The 23,728-nt window shown below is 37.8% G+C and overlaps 1 protein-coding gene across 2 annotated transcripts in view; it reads left to right on the top strand.

Moving 5' to 3' along the window:
* Positions 1-23,728, top strand: part of CTNNA2 (catenin alpha 2) — a 515,202-nt gene that overhangs the window by 114,101 nt on the left and 377,373 nt on the right. For both annotated transcript variants that reach the window (XM_037387521.1, XM_037387510.1), the window contains exon 4: positions 20,892-21,058. In XM_037387521.1, the coding sequence (XP_037243418.1) occupies positions 20,892-21,058 (167 nt within the window). The remainder of the gene's footprint in view (positions 1-20,891; positions 21,059-23,728) is intronic.

Raw genomic sequence — 23,728 nt, 5'->3', positions numbered from 1 at the left:
TACGTCTGCCAGTTAAGTTTGTTATAAAGGGTAGCTGGTATTTGATATATTGGCCAAATATGACAGTTTGAGACAAATTTTACAAAAGCACAGTGATATATGTTTGAAAAGTAATATAAATTAATATAGTAGGTGATTTTTCCTTTTTCATACTTTGTCTTTCTTAAAGATTTTATTACTATCATGACTGTAGCAGTGAAGAATGAAATTGCTTTAGAATGTCGTTTTTTCATAGTTGTCAAAAATTATATTATACTCACAAATTGAAAGTTATAGTGTTTCTTCTAGAAATATTTGACTTCTAAAATCAGATCCTAAAATTACCACTTGATATTTTAGAAGCATATCTCTGTTAAGGTGTTAAACAGGTGTTATTTGAGAAAGGATTGCAGAATACACCATAGTTAAAAAAAAAATATTAAGGGATTGTAACTAGGGCATATTTTTCAGTAAATATTTTACTCCACCATCCATTGTGGTGTAGTATTAGTATGCATGAAATTTATTAATTCAGATCAAATTTAGAAAACAGTTTCACTAGGTTTTAAAAGAAATAATAAAATAAGTTCTTACACATTGGAAGAGGCCCCTGTAGGCAGTTATCTTGCCCTTTTCTGTTTTCCAGCAGTAATTCTAAAACTGGGTACACTTAGTCCATGGTTAGTAATCCCTGGCAGTATTAAATGTATTGTCTTTTCAATTACATTTTGAGATAACAGTGAACAGTGTTCTGCAAGATTTTCCTGCATGCGTGAAATCTGTATTTAAGTCATCTATGTGTATAATTCAAACCAGAGATTTGAATTGAAGCATCTGATCCCTCAGAAGAACGCTGTTACTGTGAAGCTGTAGAGCACCATGGGATAAACATCTTGGTCTCTCTTTTTGAAGCTGTTCTAATTTATGTGCTAGTGAAGCATCATCTGGATCACAGCTGAGTGTTTGAAATCACTATTGATTCATTGGACAGAAATTCTGAACTGAATTTCTTCTTGTTCAACCCAACATTAAAAAAAAAAAAAGTTTAATTCATGCTTTGAACTGGAAAATCAGTTATTTTAGTGTGTCAGATCAAAAGTATTTGGAAGGAGATTCCTTTCAGCTTGGCAATGGAGTAACTTCAGATGACTGGCTGTAGTGCCCTCTAAAACTTATATCACCAATGATAGAAGTTTTTAACAGAGCAAAGGTAAGAAGAGTTTCACCAGCTGTCTAATGTAGCGAGGCATACGGCAAAACGGGGGGAGATCTGAGGTGGTGCAGAGACTTTGTCTTGGGTGTTTAAACAGGGAAGTGGCCTGTTGAAGGCAGAAAGTCAAGGAGATGGGCTTGAGATTTGATCGTTATGCTTCAGTCACATTGCTTTGAATGAAGAGCTGATGGACAATATGGGTTGTGTTGTAAAGCCAAGGGAAGGACAAGTTTCCTTCTGCACCAGCACCACTATCCTGTCCTGTTGGCTCCACCTCTCCAGTCCTTCCCCCCTTGCTGTGCTGAATGATGCATTTTAACTTTCAAAAGCTGTAACTGGAAAACCTCAAGTGATTTTATAATGATTAAGCAAAAAAAGTTTACTGACAAACTTATACAAAACTTTTTCATTCTGTTAAGTAAGTGTTGTAAATGAAGGGGTAAAAAATATTTTCAATTTAAAAAAGCAGGGTTTTCTTTGTCCAGAATGAAATTGTATATAATGCTGTAATTCACCTAAAAAGTGGGCACCTTGGGTTCTGATCTGTGTTACCACGATTATTTCTCCTACTTACTCAGTTACATTTAATGAGCAACATATAAGCTGTCCTTGGAGCAATAAATCTTATCTGGGAGTCTTACTTGCACCCTCCTTGGACTTCCTCCTTGCCTAAAGTATGTCTTCTTCTGTGTTATTTATTTTTGACTGCATTTTCCGTGGCAGTCATCAAACTTTATAAGCAGTTGTGAAGAAGCTTCATTCTCCCATACAGAATAGGTTTTAATTTTGGATATGGTTTCAGAAGGTGGTAGCCGATGAGAAAAGCAATAAAAATGACAGTGTGAAAATTTGAAATACGCTTCCTAATATTTGAATCCTAAAAGGTACTTCATCAACATACAGAATACTTTATTTATTGTCTTTCCATTTACCATTTTGAACTGTCTTTGAAGTACATTTTTCACGTTACAAAGGCCAGTATTATGAGTAATATTTTATATCCCCTCACTTTATAAAATGTTTTAATCAAATAACACATGCTGCTTTCCTCTGAGAAATGTCAAATTTTACTGTTCTGATTGCTAGCTATCTTGTTCTCTCTCATTTTAGTTCCTTTATCAGAGATTAATACTCTTTAGGTCTGCAAGAAACAGCTGCTGTTTATATATGAAAGCTGGAGTAGGAGACCATTCTGTAGTGCCTATGGTATTTAGAATTATTTTTGTAACTACTAAAAATACAAGTCTGGACTCTCCACTGATTTTGATTTGTGATGTTTGCAAATCTCTTTCATCCATAATTTTTCCAAATTTGACTTTCAGAGCTGTGCTTGGCTTTTTTATTTGTTTGGTTTAGTTGCAGATAAATCAGTTTATAACCTTTGTTTATATTATTATGTGATTTCTACAGTATTTAATGAAACAAATGTTGTTTTTCTTCACAAAAATGTTCCAACCATATCTTCCTTTCACCTGTTTCTTATGGACCTTATGGTTTTAAATCACTTTTAATTTTATTACTTTATGTTGTTGTTTTATGGCTAACTTGCTAGATATCATTGTCCACAAACATGTGACTGAATTAAGCTACTGTTCAGTTAATATATTTTCCACTGGCTGAAACTGTTTCTGTTTTATACTTTCATTTTTCTTTTATCGTGCTCTTTCCCAGTTTTTGGAGAAGTAAGATTCCCATCCTCGGAGAAGTGAGGCAGGGGCCAGCAGACCTGCCTGGGGCTAGCGGGGGGCAGAGCTGGGCCTGTGGAGGAGCCCCTGGGGCAGCAGCCCAGGGGCTGAGTGCTCCGGGCAGGCCGGGCGATCCGAGCAGGTGTGTGCTGGCTGGGGAGCTGGCCTTACGCTGAGCCAGGGGAGGGTTATATTGGGTGTGAGGGAACCTGTCTGCACTGAAAGGGCTGTCAGGCGCTGAACAGGCTGCCCGGGGATGGGAGGGAGTCACCATCCCTGGGGGTGTTAAAAACCATGTAGCTGTGGTGCTTGGGGACAAGGTTTAGTGGTAGCCTTGGTAGTGCTGAGTTAATGGTTGGACTCAATGGTCTTAAAGGTTTTTTTCAACCAGAACAATTCTATCATTCCCTCTTGCTTCTACATCTGAGAACACTTTCTGTGCAGAAAAACTATTTTTTCTGAGTATGTATAGCTAATAGAAAAATCTACTGTCGAGCATTAGAACTGTCCTTTCTAGACACCTGGGCATGGTAGAAATTATGTGGAGTTTATAGTATAACATTGAGGGGCAGGGAGGAGGAAGAGAGGTCAAAATTCCTTATGGATGCTATATGCTAGAAAATTAAAAGAAAGTTTCAAAGTCAGAGGAATGAGTTTCTGGAATAACACAGACATAGCAATAACAGAGGCAGAAGGAGGTGAGGCAGTTGTATGATAAATCTGTCAGTTGGTGATGAATACTGGAAAACTGTATGCTGTGATTGCAGTGGAAGCATGTAGGTAGACATGATGATCTAGGAATCCTTCTAGCCCTATGCTCCTGTACAGAGCATAATCTGGTTGAATGTTAAGGTTTATATGTGGCACTTACAAAGTATTTTTGGCTCATTTGTAATTCTGTCCAATGAATCATAGAATCATAGAATAGTTTGCATTGGAAGGGACCTCTACATGTCATTTATTCCAACCTCCCTGCAATAAGCAGGGGCATCTTCAACTACATAAGGTTCTCAGAGCCCCATCCACCCTGGCCTTCAATATTTCCAGGGATGGGGCACCTACCACCTCTCTGGGCAACCTGTGCCAGTGTTTCACTGCCCTCATCATAAGAAAATTTTTGTCCTTATATCTAGTCTGAATCTACTCTCTTTTACTTTGAAACCATTACTCCTTGTCCTATTGCAGCAAACCCTATGAAGAAACCTGTCCCATTCTTTCTTATAAGCCCACCTGAAATATTGAAAGGCTACAATATGGTCTTCCCAGAGCCTTCTCTCCAGGCTGAGCAAGCCCAGCTCTCAGCCTTTCCTCACAGCAGAGGTGTTCCATCCCTCTGATCTTTTTTGTGGCCCTCCTGTGGACCCACTCAAACAGTTCCATGTTTTTCATGTACTGAGGATTACAAAGCTGGATAAAGTATTTTCACAAGTGTGGAATAGAGGGGGTAGTATGATGTCCCTTGACTTGCCGACTTATGTGCAGCTTTTCATCCACCAGCACCTGAAAGTTGTTCTCATCAGGAGTGCTCTGAATCTTCTCAAACCCCAGCCTGTATTGATACCAGGGATTGCCCTGACCCAGGTGTAGGATGTTGTACTTAGCCTTGTTGAACCTCATGAGTTTCACATGAGCCCACTTCTCAAGCTTATTCAGGGCCCTCAGATGTGTTAACTGCACCACTTGGTATGGTGTTGTATGGAAGCTTGCCGAGGGTGCATTTCATGTCACTGTCTGTGCCATTGTTGAAGATCTTAAACAGTACTAGTCCCAGCATGGACCCTTGAGGGACACCGCTCATTACTGATCTCCATGTGGACATTGACCTATTGACTGCTACCCTCTGATTTCTTGAGGCTGCATGGTAGGACAAACATTTTATTTTCTTTGTTCGTTTGTCTTTATTTCTACTTTCCTTTCCCCATTTCAGTTTTTTCTTTTTTCCCTCTGCACGTTGCCTATGATTTTCCTGACTAATCTAATCTCTATTTTGTGTTTGCCTTAGTGAGTACTAAAGATGTGTGATTTGGGGATTATTTTTTGCTATTCAGTATGAAATGGAAATACTCAATTACTCTAAATATGCTAGTTTAAGTAGCAGAGATACTTTAGCTAGGCTAGCATAGAAATCTGTATGTACTAACAGACTTGCTGAAAAGTCCATCAAATAGATGCAGCTGTTGATTATTCCTGAAAGTTAAGCAGTTTTTACACCTCTTGTGTTTCTTAATAAACTTCTATAGTGACACCTATATAGAGAGCTCTTGCTAATGATTATTTCTTTGTGTTCTTGCTAAAAGATAGCGATAATCATATATTGTTTATGAACCTTTTATTATACAAAACATACTGATCTGCTTTTCTGTGTGTTGGTGGGGGCCTGTAGGTCGGCTTTGTGTTTTGATCTGTGCACCACAGTGTAATTTCACAGTATGAAGGTCAGGTATCTCTTTATCTCTCTGCACAGAAGCTTTTGCATTTTTTATACATTAATGGAATAAGTATATTTATATAAGGGGCTATGATGTTATATTAACACCTGTGTGTTATATGAATTCTGATTGAAACTGGCAATAAAGTATGAGGGTATTAAAATGTTACCAAGTCAAGTTTAGATGAAAGATTGCTGTAGTCTTTGAAAATTACCTTTTAATGTAATTCCCAATTTTGGAAAGATGGGCTTAATTTTCATTTGGGCATGATTTTAGAAATCCTTGACAAGTTCTTCTATGGTGTAAGAATAACTGCATTGGGTTTCAAATATAGGTTACCATAAATACTATGTGAACAGACAGTAAAAATGAAATAATTTAATTCTTTAAAAGTAAATTCTGTCCCCTGCTTTATGTAAAACCTGCAAGTGCTCTTTGTATTCTTTGTTGTCATCTTGCTCTTATCTTTTTGTGTTGTAAATCTATACCATAGATGTTATCTGTGCTGGTAACACTCCTTGGTGTACTTTTCTCCTCTCTTATGCTAACCTGTACTGGAGTACCTTTTTCAAATGTTGTATTTAAATTTTACCTGGTATTTTTCTGCCTTGGCCAAAACCCCCTGAATTGTCTAATATTAACATGTCCGTTCTGTTAATCCCAGTCAGGGTGTTGCAGAAAGGTGTGTTTTTGGGGTTTTTTTTGGTTGTTTTTGTTTTACTTTTAGCTGTGTTTGTTCCCCAGGTTTTTAATAATAATGTTAAGAATATGGTTTATGCCTCTACCATTTTCATAATCTGCCCATATGCTTTATCTCAGGGTCATCAGAAAGCTGGGTGATTGGCAGCAGCAATACCTCTTGTTATATTAATCCCCAAGCTATGGGGTGCTTGGACATGTGCTCTGTTCAGAGCCAGGTGGTCCCTGCTTCTCTTACTACTTCTGTCAAGTCATTCATGCATAGGAACTAAGTATCAGAAAAAGCATATATTAGCAGGGATATAAAAGTGACCCCTTAAAACAGTTAGTGAGCGGATCAATCCCCTAAACTGATCAGTCTCATCATTAGTCCTACCCACCTCCTCACAGTGGTTCCCTATGAGTTGACATTAGTAACTTGCTGGTCCTTCTGTTCTCAGGAGCTCATTGGGAATTTTTTATAAATTTATTAAGAAAACATGGCTTCCTGGAAAATATCAACCCTTTGAAATGGAAGTGTATCTCAAAAAAATATCAATTTCAGCCAAGTTTTTCACTGGGTAATTTTTTTTTTTGGTGTGATAATAGAGAATGATGGAACTGATTCTAATTATGATTTTAAACTTAGTTCACAGTGCCTAGGGCTTAGATATAATCTGATTGCTATCTTGCTTGGCTGTACAGTATTTGTAACCCTCTTCAAGCCCAAGACTGAAAGTAATATCCAGAACGATGGAATCCGTCTGCCTAATGGAGAATGCCATAGTGGTTTTCTTAGCGCACTTCCTTTCCTGTTAGAAAAGTGTGTGTGCTTTTCAAATATTGTTCCTTTCTATACCTGATAGGTTTCACACATATTTATTAATCACAATTCTCTTTACAATTCATACCTTGTTATGCAGAAACCCATTAAATGATTAAATTCAAGAATTGAATTGCTAGGAGTCACAGAAAAAGATTTTTCTTTGTCATTTAAATTTGCTTTAGTCCTTTTGTTACAATAATTATTTTAATATATTTACCATGCACAGTTCACCAAAAAGAAAACTTTTCCTAGCAACTGCCACTGTAGTTATTTGAATAGTTTTGTCTTGCTTATGTGATGACATACTCATTTGAATGTGCTTCTTGTTTCAGTTCTGCAGCTATCTGGTAAAGAATGAAAAGCTTATTTTTAATTGGATATCTCAAATTTCTAGAGTAAGCATGGAAGCTGTGGAAAAACTACTAGCTGAACAAAGAAACAACAGGCTTCCTGCAGTGCTGAATCAATGTGTCCCGGTACCTTGCTGCATGGCAGAAATCTGTTCTGCTGGTAGCTGGAAGACAGCCTTGCCACTTTCAGTAGCTGAACTACCCCAACAAGCACACTCAGGTTTCCTTGGAAGGGTTATTATATTATTGTGTTCACTCCCAGCTGAGTATGAGAGCAAACTAGCTTGTGTACAGCCTTGGGCAATTAGGTTTATCAGGCCACTGGACCAAAGTAAGGAGAGAGCCAATTTGGCAACACAGACACTAATGGAGATAAAAAGAAACATTTTCCACATCTTCTGTGGAACATCAAAGTTCAGCTGTGTGGCTTTTGCCAGGATACAAATAAGGCCATGTTAGAAATCAGTTGTTTGAATTGTTTTAAATGTTCTTCTGTATTTATTGGTATCTTAAGAGGTCTAGTGTGTTTTCACGTTCCCTGTCACCAACCACAGTGCTGAACATCTAAAATGATCATGTTGATGTTCATGAACTCTGCAGTTCAGTGAAGGCTAATCACTTGTTTGGTTTATCCCTGAAGGATGTTAAACTGCAGAGTAGGTGAGAGCTGCAGACAAAGAGGGATTAGAAATGGTAATGTATTCTCACATCCAAAACAATTTATTTTTGAATTGGAATCTAATTAATGTTTTATTGTACCTAAGTGTATCAGTGATGTTTCAAATGAACCATTAATCTGACTATTAATTAGAAAAGTTCTCTCTAAAATGTAACATTTGTGAAATAATTGGTTTAGATTGCCATAGATATGTAACTAAATATCTTAAAGTTCTGTATTACTGGTATTTTATTGTCCCTTAGGAAACAAGTAGCTGGGTTAATTAAAATTACATATTTTAATGATCTATGTAGAGAATAATACGGTATGCTATTGGATCTAAATGTGAATATTGAATCAAAAATGTATACTAGCTTTAAGGATATGCACTGTGCTTTTAAACACATAGTGATTCATCTTCCATCACTCTATCTAAAGGTCAAATGTAAAGTGATTCAAATGTAAGTGAAGTGGATTGTCTGTATAAACAATTCCAGAGAGATGCAGATCTATAGCTGAAATGAAATGTGAAAACTACAGGCCAGATCATATATGGACTTTCTGGCCTTGAAATATATTAATACAATGAGAAGTGGTAATTCTTCCACAGAGAAGAGAACAAAATCCCAAGTGCAAGTCAAAGAGGAATGAGTTTAGGTGAAATCGTAGTAAAGATTTAGAAGTATTGGGAAAGGGGAGATGAAGATTTAACAGCCATTCATGGGAAGGTTTAGAAATTCTGAATAGCATTTTTAATACATATTTATGTTAAGTATACAGCATTCTTCAGTATGAAAATACTCTACAAATTACTTTCCAAATTTTAACAAATGTCTATACAGTGTCAAATAGAGATTACTATTGAATTTAATATTTTCAGTAATTGAGAATGTATTTTAAAGTACTGTAAACAAAATGTTTTAAGGTATGGACTGAATAATCAGTATGATTGTATGGGTAGGAGGAATATAAACAGTGAGAAACCAACCGTCAAACACCAGATTTAGTTCATTATTCCTGAATCAGAAACTGGACTGTTGGCAAGTATACTGGAATGGACAGTAGGTGGTCCTACTCTGTATTTGGTGAATTGTTAGACAAGTCCAAAGGGGATAAAATTGCAGATCTTTACATCCTGAAGGGTTTGGGTTTGCTTGTTTTAATAATGAGACAGCATCCATGAGGAAAGGATTAAAAACCTGCTTATGTTATTTGATATACACCCTGTTAGCAATTATGGGTTATTCAGATCTGTCATATTATCATTTAGTATCATAACACTGTTCTATATGGAATCTGCAACTCAGTTTGGGTCTATACATTACTATAATTCAGAATAGCTTCATAACAACACTTTTGCTCTAATTACAAGGAGAGCACTCTAAAATACTTTAGTTAGGTCACAGATCAGTTGTCACATCTTTTTAATCTTGGGCATGTAAAACAAGAGACAGAACCTAAAAGAGATGGATTAATTAGACCACAGCTTTATTAATTTCTTCCATTTGAGAACTGCTCAGGAATAGTACATACAGTCAGGCTGTCATTATTTCCTTAATTATTTCCAGGTGTTTGGAGTATTGTCAGCAACCCCTACTGATCATAGCTTGTTCTCTAGATTGCAGCTTTGTGCCCACCATCTTCTGTCTCTTAAAAAACACTTAAAGGCTTTGGAAAAATAGCAATTTCCTCAGCATATTAACTGTTAAGTGCTTTAGTCCGTTCCTTTCTTCATAGGTAGATGCTTACCTTGAAGTCTGCTTATGGTTCCAAAAGTTCCAGTTGACCAGCACAGCATGTTTGTGCACTGTTACAAAAAATGTGCCAGTAATCAACCTTGGTACCTCTCAGCCATGCCTTTACTCCTTTTCCCTGTATGCCATCCCCAGCTACTTCCACTAGGCTAAAATAGGAATTGCTTTTTCAAAGATATGGATCAGGAGGTACTTTCTTTACCCATGATAAGTCTATTCAATGATTTCCATATCAAATGGTGTATAAAAATTGACAGCTTTTTATGTGTGCCTATGAAGTGTATCTCTACAGGGCCTTTTTTGTAAACTACATGGAATCAAATTCATAGTTTGTTATTTAAATGCTATACATTTTACAGTTCTTTTTCAATGTGTGTTCAGCCCATCATTCAGAGTTGACATAGTGAAGACAGCAGGAGTGTGTATGTGTGTGTTGGGCAAAGGGAACAATTATTGCTGCTCCCACTTAGTTGTGTATCATAAGAAAATTGGTTGAAGAAAGTACCTTCTTTTAGACAGGATTCTTGTTCTGTATCCATAAAACAAAGTGATTGTGCCTTTAGTTTTCAAGAAACTGAAAATTATATATTAGTCCTGAGGAAGCCATGATCAAACTATTTGTTTTGCTTTTGTCACTACTGTTACACGTTATGTGATTGCATCTGAAGACAAGAGGTGATAAGATCCATGGAGCTGATCGTTTTGAGCTCCAGTGTTAAGAACTTGTATGGTTTGGGTCTTGTTCCAGCACCTTTGTGGTACCAGCTGTAGCGCATGCTCCTGAAGTTGTTTGATATCTGGAGGAAGGAGAGATTTCACAGAATCACAGAGGCAGGAAGGGTCCTCTAGAGATAGTGTAGTTCAACGCCCTTCCTTAAAGCAGGGTCAGCTAGAGCAGGTTGCTCAGGGCTGTGTCCAGTCACATTTTGGATACCTCAACTGATGGAGACTCCCCAACCTCTCTGGGAAGCCTATTCTGGTTTTCAATCACTCTCACAATAAAAATAAAAATAAATAACGATAATTAAAAAAAAAAATCATATATCCATTTCAATTTATGTCATTGCCTATTCTCCTTTTATTAGATATCACTGAGAGGAGCCTTGTTCTTCATTCCTTCCTGTCAGATATTTGTATGCATGGATAAGATCTCCCTGAGCTCTCCATCTCTCTCAGCCTGTCCTCATATGACAGATACTGTAATCCCTTAATTGTATAGTGGCCCTTTGTTGGTTTTTGACCCAGTATGCCCATGTCTCTTTTCTACTGGAGAACCCAGAACTGGACACAGCTCTCCAGGCGTGGGCTCACCTGTTTGGAATAGAGAATGATCACCTTCCCAATGTTGTGGCAACACTGTTCCTAATGCAGCCCAGGGTGCTGTTAACCTTTGTTGCAAGGGTGCATTGCTAGTTCATGTTCATTTTATTATGCACCAGGATCCTGTCTTTCGGCTTGATGGCCCTTGTCATGTGCTAATGCCTGGGGTTACTCCTGCCCAGTCACAGCACTTTATATTTCCCATTATTTGGTCTCACTAAGTTTCAGTTTGCCTATTTCTCTGGGGTGTTGGGATCCTTCTGAATGGCAGCACAATCAGTTGGTATATCTGTCACCCCTCCAAGTCTTGTATCATTGGAAAACTTGCTCTCTGTCCCATCATATAGGTCACTGATGAAGAGGTTAAGCAGTCTTGGCTCCAGTATTAGCCCATGGGATACTCCACTAGTGACTTGCCTCCAGCTGAACTTGATGCCATTGATCACAAGCTAGACCAGAAGTTTGGCCAGCTTTCAATGCATCTCACTATCCACTTGGCAAGCTCACAGTTCATCATTTTGTCTATGAAGATATTACAGGAGATAGTGTGAAAAGTCTTACTAAAGTCAAGATATAAGCAACTTGATGTGGCACTTACGGACATGGTTTAGTGGTGGACTTGGCAATGTTAGGTTTATGGTTAGACTTCATGATCTTAAAGGTCTTTTCCTACCTAAATAATCAAATTTTATAACATTCCCCATTCTCCTTGTGTTCAAAGTCAGGTTGGACAGAACTCTGAGCAACCAGATCTAGTGAAAGATGTCCCTGCCTACGGCAGGGGGCTTGGACTACATTATTTTTAAAGGTTCCTTGTAACCCAAATCATGCTATGATTCCCCTTGCCATATCATTGGAGTTCCCTTTGTAAGTTAATACTGACTGTCCCAGATCACCTTCCTTTCCTTCATAAATTTGGAAATGGCTTCCAAGAGTATTTACTCCATGTTTTTTACAGCGATTGAAGTGAGGCTGACTGGCCTGTAGATCTCCGATTCTACTTTGTTTCCCTTCTCAAAGAGAGTAATGAAGCTACCCCAATCAATCACCACGATCTTTCAAAGATAATTGAGATTGAAGTGGGGCAGCTCCCTTGGCATCTGTGGGTGCACTCCATCAGGGCTCATGGACATCAGGGGTCACGGGCTCATGTACAGTGTGTTGCCATGGAAGACTTTTAGCCTCACTTTTGAAGGAAACATTTCTTTACTGTGCTGAGATTGTTAGATTCAAAGTAAAGGTGATTCTGAACAGCTGTACCTTCAAGGGCTCATTAGATCGCTTTAGGATTTGTGTTACAGAGAAAGCTGTTTTTCCAGTGTTTCTCTACAAATGGTCCCTCTTTCCTTTGAGGGACTTTCCTCAGTTTTAGAGTTCTGCTTCCCATTTAATGTTTTGAACATGTTAAAACAGTTGTGGCTGCCCAGGGAAGTGGTGGAGTCACCATCCCTGGAGGTACTTAAAAAACCTGTACGTGCAGTGCTTTAGGGACAGTTTAGTGGTGGCCTCGGCAGTGCTGGATTAATGGTTGGACTTGATATTAAAGGTCTTTTCCAAACTAAATGATTTTTTGGTTCTATAACTTAGGCATGTCCAGTCTATTTAAATGTTCCCTAATGAAGTGTAAGCCTGACTGCCTGCCGCCTTTCCCACTGCTCTCAGGAGCTTCGGATTCCCAAAGAGAAGTCTTACCAGTAAGGGCTTGTTATTTAACCATTTTATTGGTTTTGTAAATATTAGTAATATGTTACTCCACTTAATGTGGCCATACTGATATTTTTAAACAGCCTTTTGTCAGAATAGTTGTTTGTAAATCAAGTGCTATGGAAGCTCACATTTATGAAATGGTTAGTTTTTGTCAGTTACATCTGCAGGTTGTGTATTTTTTTGAAAAAAAAAATCATATAATCATCCTTTAATTTCTCTTTAATATACATGCATAGATATGTATCTATATTTTTGTGTGTGTATCTGTCTTAAGAACATCATGGAATACTTACACATTCATGTTGTTTATTAACATTTTCCCTAGATACTGATATAATAAAAATGTTTTCTTTTCAGTTAAAAATAGGAAGCAATCAGCCTTATACTTTTTGGAAATACATTCAGAAAATATAAAATTTCTGAATGTATGTTTGTGTGTGTGTATAGAGGTTTTGAATATGTATCTTTATGTATATAAAATTAGAGCAAACTATGTATAAATTTGTTGATTTTATCTGGTCTTCTTTCCCCACTCTTATGCTGATTTTCACTTTCAATATGTAGTAATTACTTAACGCCTTTCCAGTTGTTTGGGGCCGTATTTCATTGTAAGACTTAATGACGAGAAGCAGAAATTTGAATAGGATTCAGCATGAGATATGCAGTGGATTGTACATTCCTTTAGCCCTTTTGCCATACATTTTTTGGAATGTTCATCTTTTGGGTTGTACTGAATCATTCAGAATTTTGGTGATCTTTACAATCATCTGTTGATAGTTCTTTGCAGAAGTTAAGCTTGTAGTACTTGAATTACCTTACACAGATTACCAGGGGACTTGTATGTGTATGTGATTCTGGTCAAATAAATCTTTGACTACTCGTATATGAGTGCCTGAATTTAATATACAAAATGAAATGACATCTTGTATTGAGAATCTAAGGGAAAAGGGTTTTTTTGAGCATCAGGTTTAAGACTTCTTTCCTAGGTGCTGTAATTTTATTACAAGAAAGTGATTGAGTATGACTCAATCTAATCTTGCATTACCCCTCAAGGAAGGATAGATAGAGTAGGTCTGTCAGTTAAATACTATCAGAGCAAGCCAGCTGGTTTGATAGTGACGTTGAGAGATAATAGCTGCAGGTGTGAACCTTCTCAAACTGATGAGATCTCAGAACCTAAATAATAACTTTGAACACATCTTCTAGTTATTGCTCAAGCACAGGAAAGTGCCTTGTTGTGTGGCTGTTGTCAGATTCACAGAATCAGAGAATGGTTGAGGTTGGAAGGGATGCCTGGAGGTCACCTGGTCCACCCCCCCTGCTCAGGCAGGGCCACCCAGAGCCAGTTGCCCAGGACCACACCCAGACAGATTTTTAATCTCTCCAAAGAAAACAACTCCAAAACCTCCCTGGGCAACCTGTGCCAATGCTTGGTCACCCTCACAGTAAAAAAGTGGGTTTTGATCTTCAGAGGGACCCTCCTGTGTCTCAGTTTGTGCCCATAGTGTCTGGTCCTGCCACTGGGTACTACTGGCAAAAGCCTAGCTCTGTCCTCTTGGCACCCTCCCTGCAGGTGTTTATTAGTAGCTGTGCTACTGGTAATCATTAGAATTCAGAAATGAAGCTGAATTTCACTGTTAGGTTTTATGTTGGTGGTGGTTTCTTTGGGGTGGTTTTTTTTTGTTGTTTGGTTGTTTTTTGTTTTCATTTGGGCTTTTGGTTTTGTTTTCTTCCTTTTTTTTTTTTTAATGATAAACATTTCCTATGTGGTTAATAGGGGATTTCTCCTCTGAATATTCTATGTTTTTTAAATCACTTTTAACCCAACTAAGACTCATCATTTACAAAATGTAAATTAAATGCACACTCTTTTCTCAAAGCAAGGTGCCAAGGAATTTGTGTATGGCTCTTAATAAGAAAGTGGCTGAATCTGTATGTCTCACAAAACAGGTATACAAATCCTGCAAGGTATCAGGTGAAGTATTTCTCGTAGCTGCAACTGATATGACCTAGAAAGCTGCAGTTCTAATCAGATGTATTTCAGAAACATAATTGTTTCATAGGGCTGCTGTAATCATTACAGGAATGGATATTCTATGCAATAAGAGGAGACTGAAGGCATTAATCTGTCATGGCTCATTGCAAAAATGCATGAAGCAAAAAAAGGCACAATAGGAAGCACAGTGGAGGAAGGATACTTACTTAAATGGAAGGACAAATGGGGCATGAGAAGGAATGGCTATAAATTATCTAATAGTACAGTCAGTATGGCAATTAAATTGTCTCTAATGAAAAAAACCTGTCAGATTCTGGAGTTAGTTTGGAATGAGTTTCCTGCTTCCAGTAGGATTAATTGGGGTTAAATGACTGAGCTGTTTCTAAGATGGAAGCTTGATAAGTTTATGAGTGTAGTTATTATCATACTAAAATTATTATTAATTATATTGTGACATGACTGTCTGCAGTGGCAAGGAAGCAGACCTGGTGACTCAAGATGTCTGTGCTGCTTGCATTGACCTAATTTTCACTGAAAGTAATTTAATATAGATTACAGAATAACTTCAAATTAATTTGGAAATAAATGGATAACTGGAAGTAGGGTTGGCTTTTTCCAGATAAAAAGGTTTCTCTGAAAAATAATTTGAGTAGCTGTAGCTCCAACATTACCTTTGGCCTAAGGTTTGATACCATTGCTGTACAAAGATAAAAATATGTTAATTAGCACTGAGATAGACTTCCTCCTCCGTAACCCCTAGTTTTCTAGGTTATTAGATCTTAAATTGGGAACTAGTAGTTCTTTATTAAACAACCTGCTATGAACTTCTATATTAATACTTTTTAGATTTGCTGAGTTTTTATGCGTATTAAGTACCTGCTGCTTAATTATTTCAGAGAAGATTTATTTCACCTAACTTGAGCTTTCTAAGCTTAAATAACTAATCCAAACATTTTAATCCTTTTTTTGACTCTCCATATATTTTTCCCTCTGTCCAGCAGTGTTGATTTTCAAATATATTTGCTACTGCTATCTCCTTGGGTAGTCAAACCTAAGAAGAAAATTTTCCAGCTTGTTTTCCTGGTGCGCTGGCAAATTATCAAATATTATTTCCTTCTTTCATAGTTCAATATTATTTATTTTTATCTGAAGCTGCAGACTGGTTATTTGACAGAAAATGGTAAAAACTCCTTAGGACCAAAGTAGAAGTTAAATATTTTGCAAGCATCCTCTTCCACAATCCAAAGCTTTCTTTGGCTGCCATTTCATTCTGGATATACCTGGAGTTTCATGTACCTTCACATACAAAAGTGTTGCTGCTGCATGCTCAGAATCACTTCCATCTCATCTGCATCCAACTTAGAACTTAATATGAGAGAAAACCTTGCTGGGCTTTTCACACAGTTGTATGCATCCCCTTGGGTTCAAATCAGCTACATAGGTTCTAAGTGCATGCTGTATCAAACTTTCTAAAAAAAGCTGTGATAGTTGTTTTTCTTTAAAAAGTAACTGAAAGGGAGGTGATGCTTTCCCAATTCTTACACTGATAAGATGAATCCAGTCTTCCATAGTTGGATCACATTACCAGATTAGGAAATTCAAATCTAACCCTTGCCAACATCCTAGACTCTAAGCTATTATGTGGTCGCTCTCAGCCTCTCCTTTTACGTAGAATATTTTGAGTTACTGACTCAATAATAATAATAACAATAGAAAGATTTGTGGAAATTTAATTCCCAATTTTTAGCACCCTCTCAGTCATGAGTTGTTGATAAATTTTTCCAATACCTGCTTGAATTAAAATATGTGTCAGAAAATTCTTTATGGCTTCAGAGTTCCTTGCTCCTGGTTTCAGTGGTTTTTTTGGCACATGGGTAAAATGCAAAGGAACATAGGTACAGCGATCTTTGGTCCTCCTCTGCAGAAACCTTATGGTTTCTCTGCAGAGACCAGGTACCTAGATGCTGAGCAACACAACATTTAAGCATGTTTAGATTTTTTTTTTCTGTTTATCTGACAATGGTCATTTGTTCATTGTCTCTTAAGAAATCTTTTGAGAGTTTCGGTAACCTTACAGAAATCCAAGAAAAGTATGCAGCCTTAGAAATGAGCATTTTTCTACTGAAATTAGCTATTATCAGCTTATCATCCAAGATACACTACACACAAATTATAGTAAGTACACACAGTCATAATGGTAATATAATAAGGAAAAGAGTTCTGATGGGAATTATCCACTGTGACTGTCTTAAGTCTCTCCCTCACTATTTGCCTGACCTTATGGGAAGTTATGCCATCTGGGATTTTTATTTTTTTTAATGCTGTTATAATGGTCTTAAAAGAATGTAAATGTGCTTTGATTTCACATTATAAGTACTTTCTTTCTGAGTTTCTATGCTGGAGACAAACAGGATTTATTTTTTATTTTTTAATAATAGCAAATTTTGGAATAATATAAAATCTCCTTTGAAATGATGTTTGCTCCTTTTTCAAACTGATTTCCCAGGGAAATAAGGCTTGTATAATTGTTGATCTGTTGACAATTCCTAGTATATTTAAATTACTGTCCAGTTTCAACCTATGCATAAAAATCTCAACATAATTTAAAAAGTAAAAAAAAAAAAAAATCAAGAAGGGGAGAAGACAACAAAATAAAACCTCAGACTTGTGTTCACACCAAGACAGGTAAAATTCCACATTGTCTTTGCCACTAGCTGGCTGGTAGGGCAATGTGTGTGTTGTCCTGGCAAGGCAGAGTACATGCTATTTCTCTCTCATTGAAAGTGTCATGGAGAAAATACAGAGTGGGTTTTCAGGTAGTATAGTAGCAGAATAGGTGAAAATGAACACGAACCTATTAATTCATCTGCGGAGGCACAAAGTATTCTATGAATTAATTTGTGGTTTGAAAAGAAGATTGTAACAGCCAAGCTGAAATACAGAATCTTTTGAAAATTTAAGATACATTTAGAGAATGCTGATTTTTTTGTTTTTTAAAAACAGCTTGCATACAGAGCTTTCTTTCGGCAAATGGTAACAGTACAAAACTAAGTCAGTAGCTTGTCTTAAAAATGAGTTTTTGTTTGGCATAGCCACAGTGTAATTCCAAGTAATATATCAATGGGATTGTGCTCCATAGATAGGTTGGGTTATTTGAAAGACTTTTAACAAGTCTATAGAGCAGAACACAATACCTTTTGGAGATACCCAAGCTAGTTAGTAAAGCTGCATAACAGCAGGGCAGCCCTACGCAGCTACACTAGCTTGGATCTTGAGTCATCAGTGTGGCACAGTCTAACCTAATTAGTGCTGGCTCTGAGCAAGACTCATCAGCTGGTACATGACAGGGTGCAGATACAGCTGAGTTGTTCCTGTCTGTGGAGACAGTGAGAGCCTAGGATTTGGGTTTAGAGGTTTCTATACTGGGTTGTTTTCCATAGTCTTTTGAAGTGCTTTAAAATACACAGCCATGTTTTTCTCATAATAACATCTCTGAATTTCTATTTTTAATGTATAATTTTTTTTCCTGTTTCTTGCATTGTGAAGGAAGATGATGCATTTTTAGTTCATTATTTTTCTGCTGACACTGTTAAGTAAGGTGGTGTAATCACCCATTTCCTACAAGCATAAAGTTAGACAGCAAGTGATGCATGTTTTCCCTGTTGCTTAGAATAACATGCTACTAGTTTGTATCAGCTCTTAAAGATTGGGGCTTACTCAAAACCATTCTAATAGCCTTCTTGAATTAGTGAACTTTTCTGGAGGCCTCAGCATTTAATATTCAGTTCTTCATTCTGGTCAATTCATCCTTCATGTTCTCATCACAATTAGGAGTCAGTTGGCTTTGACTTCTGTTGTTACAGCAAATGCTTACAGTATATTTATTAGTATATATATTCAGATTTTTGTCTTAGTTACAGGTCCAGGTTCCTGTTCCTACATCTAGAACCATACTGTTTTACGAGTAACTTTTGAACTACAAATGCATCATTCTGTTTTCTTAATGATTATTGAAAAAAATAATTAATGTGTCTGGAATTGTTTTGGAAAATTATGGACTGATATATGTTCTACGTTTCTGTGTGGTCTGTGTTCTATATTACTGCTTTTCTGGTGGTTACAAAAAAAGAAACATCCTGTGGCACAACGCCCTTCACAGTCTTCTGTGAGTCATATATGAAAGGAAAAGATATGTGCCATTCTTTTTCAGTTACCACTGCATTAAACTATTAGTTTATTTGATTTCCAGAGGTGTGCTATTTATTTTTCATTTGCTAAGTCTTTCTTACATATCAGAATTTACCTGATTTCCTTGTGATGTTCACCACATTTGCCTGTAATTTAATGTAATGTTTCCTTTTTGGTTGAGCTTCATGTTCTGTGTTGGCTTAAAATAAGTTATCAAATCACTGAAAGACGGTTATGATTTAAAAATAAATAAATTATGGCCAATTATGCAATTTATTCCTTGTGAATATGGCGGGGTGGAATTGTTCCTACTTCCTGATTTCAAGGTCTTTGCCATTGGTATCTTGCCTACTTCTCTGAATGCACTGCACTGTCCCTGGCTCACCCTTTCCAATCCGATATTTCCCTCAGTTTCTCCCTGTCCTCCTTTTCCTACTATATTCTAACTTATTCTGTTCCATAACAAGCACTATTTCCTATAGTAGTTGAAAGCTGTTAGATCTCATCTTTACAAAAAGAATAGAAGCCCTTTCAGTGCTGGGAGCATTAAGAAAGAATGAAAAGTACTTAGTGCTTTTTAGCAGATGGAAGTATTAGTAAATTTCATCCTTTAAAATCTTGATTTAGTTACCAAGTACCATGTTGAATAAGATGTTTGTTGCTGGAATTGAAGAGGAATAATGTGCTGAGGCACCAGCATGTTTCACTTGTGATACAAGACAGTTGCGCTGTCCAGGAAGATGCAGCAATAGAGATATCTGGGTGGTTTGGGATGGTGAATAGGTAGAGTCGGTAGAGGACATTGGGTGGTAAAATCACAGCAGTGATGGTCATAAAGGGAACCATGAGGGTCCCCAGGGCTGAGTGCCGGACCCTGCCCCTGGGTCACACCAGCCCCCGGCAGCTGTGGGCTGGGGGCAGGGGGCTGGGAACTGCCCGGCGGGACAGGGCCCGGGGGGGCTGGGCGGCAGCGGCTGGGCATGAGCCCCCAGCGTGCCCAGGTGGCCCAGGAGGCCAGCAGCGTCCCAGCCGGTGTCCGAAACGGTGTGGCCGGCAGGGCCGGGGCAGCGCCCGTCCCCCTGCCCTGGGCACTGGTGGGGCCGCCCCGCGGGGCCTGGGCTCAGCGTTGGGCCCCTCACGGCCAGACAGACACTGAGGGGCTGGAGCGTGTCCAGAGCCGGGCAGGGGCTGGGGCACCAGCCTGGGGGGGCGGGGGGGTCAGCCTGGAGAGAAGGGGGCTGGGGGGGACCCGGTGGCTCTGCAACGGCCTGGCAGGAGGCTGTAGCCAGGGGGGTCGGTCTCTGCTCCCCAGGAACCAGCGACAGGACGAGAGCAAACGGCCTCACGTTGCGCCAGGGGAGGGTGAGATTGGGTGTGAGGGAACATTCTGCACCGAGAGGGCTGGCAGGCGCTGGCACAGGCTGCCCGGGGACAGGCGGGAGTCACTGTCCCTGGAGGTGTTCAAAAACCATGTAGCTGTGGCACTTGGGGAGATGGTTTAGTGGTGGCCTTGACAGTGCTACGTTAACGGTTGGACTCGATGGTCTTAAAGGTCTTACCCAACCTAAACAATTCTATGATTCTATGATTGGGTGAGCGGGGGGAGGAAATTAATAGGAGTGATAGCTCTTCCAGGTGGATGAGAGCAGAGTGAGTATCTGAGCAAGGGGGCAAGGACTGAGGAGCAGAAGCGAGCAGTTTGAAGGCAGAATTGTAGAGAGGTACAGTTAGGCTAATACAGCTGGAGTGCTATGTCCCATCCTCCCTACCAGTGCATGTGAGCTCTCTATTTCTGTAACACACGCTGCTGGTTTTCTTATGCTGTGCTGGTTGCACCCAAGCAACCTGTCTTGGTGTTTTGGTTGCCTTTTTAGTTGTTACAGGTGGCTGCTCTAGAACAAAAAAAGGCAGAGAGTATTGAGGCAGTTGCTACAAATTTAAAAAATATCTTTCTCCTGAGGAATTCAATATTTAGTAACTACACCATTAATTCTTTTCTGACAGCAGTTAGTTTTAGCGAGTTGTTTATACTGTCTTTAAGAAAATAGAAGTGTACAACTTACCTTTCATGACTTTTTTCCCACCCCCACCCCCCACCCCAATTCTAGGAGAAACAATGAGAATTGCCTCTTCGGAGTTTGCTGATGACCCATGCTCCTCAGTAAAACGAGGCACCATGGTGCGGGCTGCTCGTGCCTTGCTTTCTGCTGTCACTCGCTTACTCATCCTGGCTGATATGGCTGATGTCATGAGGCTTCTATCACATCTGAAAATTGTATGCATTTTTAATATTCTGTATTGGTTTTGCATGTTTTTTGTGTGTAGAAAAATAGGGAATAACTCAGTAATGGGTATCACTGTTCATATTTCTTACTGTTTCACTGCTTTTTCTTAAAGTGCTGATAAAAAGGTAGGAGATAACACATTTCTACATTAGTCTGAATTATTTTCTAATTTTGCAGAAAAATAACTTTTGAGGAGTTAAAGTTCTTAAATATTTTCAGTGACTGGACTAATACTGCTGTTAAGCAGCTCTCTGAACAAAACAGGTACATTTACCTAACTCACCTCACATCTTAACTCCGGTGGCTTGCTACCTCGGTACTTGTGGAGTATTGCTATCTTGTGGTAAAGTTTAGGTATTACAGTTGTTCTACTTTTTTTCCCTGCACGACTTCTGCATGTATCAAAAGATTGGATCTTTAATTTGGAGTGAGACAATCGTACAAGTGTCTTAATCAGTCATCAAAAAGAGAGACAAAATAAAGAGGAATTAAAGATTGCCAGATAATTTGGTGTAGATTTATATTCACTTTTGGTTGCTGCCATTCCCGTTTCTATACAAGAATATTAAAACTTTGCAGTTGAAACTGGGAAATGTTTATTTTATTTATTTTTGCTAGTTATTAGACTATTTCACTTTTATTGCATAAATAAAGAAACAAAAAAATCTGAAACAAAACAAAAATTTGCAGAAAATTACATATAGAGTATTTAAAGCCAGCAGATTACATGTGTGAGTTTAGCAGAGGGGATGAAGAGTTATTTCTTTTTAATAACTGTCCAGAAAGGGTTTTTTTGTTGTTGGTTTTGATTTTGTGTGTGTGTGTTGGGTTTTTTTGTTTGGCTTTTTTTTTATTTGTCTTTTTAGCAGGGTAATTGTACAACAGTGCTATGTTGTGGAAAAAAACAATGAGAACCCTTCAACTTGCAAACTGTGCAGATAACTTCAACAGTTTGAAAACAGTTTTTATAATGAAAAACAGATTTTTCTGCACAGAGTCTAGTGAGCTCTGCTCTAATGAACAAAGTGCTGCTCTCGTGTCAGCATGGGGCTCTGATTATGTGCAGTGTAAGCATTGTCTCTCGAATATGCTTTTAATTTTTCTCTACTATAATAGTCCACGCAATTGTAATTCAAATAGTCTTTTGCTAGTGAGGCTAACACTTCAATATTATAAACAACAGTTTTCTTCTAAACAGTATGATTAAAATTTAGATTCAAGCTCTTTCATAGGCTCTGAGAAATACTGTTATCACATCTGAGATTTCTTCCTTCTGTTATAGCAGTGTACTATGTTATGTAAAACACAAATGTCCAATACTGTTTTATAAGTGGGTGTGTTTACTTACACAGTTTACGCCCTAGATTTGCAAGGGCAGTGTATGGCAGTGTGGTTTGTAATCTCTGTGTTTATCAGATGTTATTATGAATGCTGTTTCCAAGAAACCAGGCATTTCTGGTTGTTTTCAGCAAAATTCAACTTAAGGACCTTACATTTGTTTTTAATTTTTGGTTGGTGTGGGTTTTTTTAGCATTTTAATTTTTGTTAGGTTAAAAAGGGTAATTAATTTCTGAAGATAAACTGTATAAATATTTTTCTCTTACCATTATATAACGCTAACTAGTTTTAGATGGGAAAAAAAATGAAATTACTAAGAAAGAAAAAAAGTGTTGGTATTGTACAAAATTGGCAAAAGAACAGCACTCATTTTGACTCTAAGGTAACATGCAAAGACAAATATAAGTTAAACATAAAAATAATAAACTGAAATAATTCTGCATGTCAAAATTATGAAGCCTGATTTATATGGAAATGTACTGTAATCAGTTTTCACTGAAAGCATGTCAGAGACTTCTTAGGAAATAATGCATTTTAATTATGTTTTAGAGTGAATATAGGCAGATATTTTCTGGAAGGATACTTGGTTATTTCTACAGATTATCATTTGCGTTACTAAAATTAGTAATAGTTCTTATTGCAGTGCAGCTTGTGTAATGCTCATAAAATAGCATATACTAATATAGTATGTGATCATGAACATACAAAATTATGAGTATTGTAATTAATTACATGCAAGTTAATCAGAGGAACACATCTGTGCAGTTGAGTAAAGTTGTGTTTTTCTGAAGATCGAGAACTTGCCCTGACATGAATTTCTAAAAGAAATTGCAATAAACAAGGGGTTTGTGCTTACACGCTTTCTAATACTTCTCATTACTAGTTTCTTCGTTTTGGAATTTCATGGGCTTGAGCTCAGACTGACACAATAGTGTATTATCAGCAGTTTTTGAAATCTGATTATCAGAGTGGAATCTGTAACAAATTCTTTAGCAGTTTTATTTTATAGGGAGCTGGCAGGACTTAACAAAAATGTCTATCAGTTTGTCATGCCTGTGCTCAGCATTCCAAATATATTAAAGATGAAAGATTCAGGTAGTTTAATATAAATGCTTCTTGGTGTGAAAGGAAGTTGTTCGTATTTTGCACTGAATCCTATAGGAACAAATTAGACAGTTCAACGATGCTTTGGTAATTTCTGCTAATAGTTAAGGCAGTCAGTTCAGCTGTAAGAATTGCCCTTCTTTTTAAAAGTAAAAGAAGAGGTAATTGGATTCTGAATAAGGTATAGCTTGCAACTCTCAGACTTAGTATAAAAATTC

This window comes from Falco rusticolus, chromosome 1, assembly GCF_015220075.1.
Source record: "Falco rusticolus isolate bFalRus1 chromosome 1, bFalRus1.pri, whole genome shotgun sequence".
Classification (NCBI taxonomy): Eukaryota; Metazoa; Chordata; class Aves; order Falconiformes; family Falconidae; genus Falco; species Falco rusticolus.
This window is presented reverse-complemented; position numbering and strand designations above follow the sequence as displayed.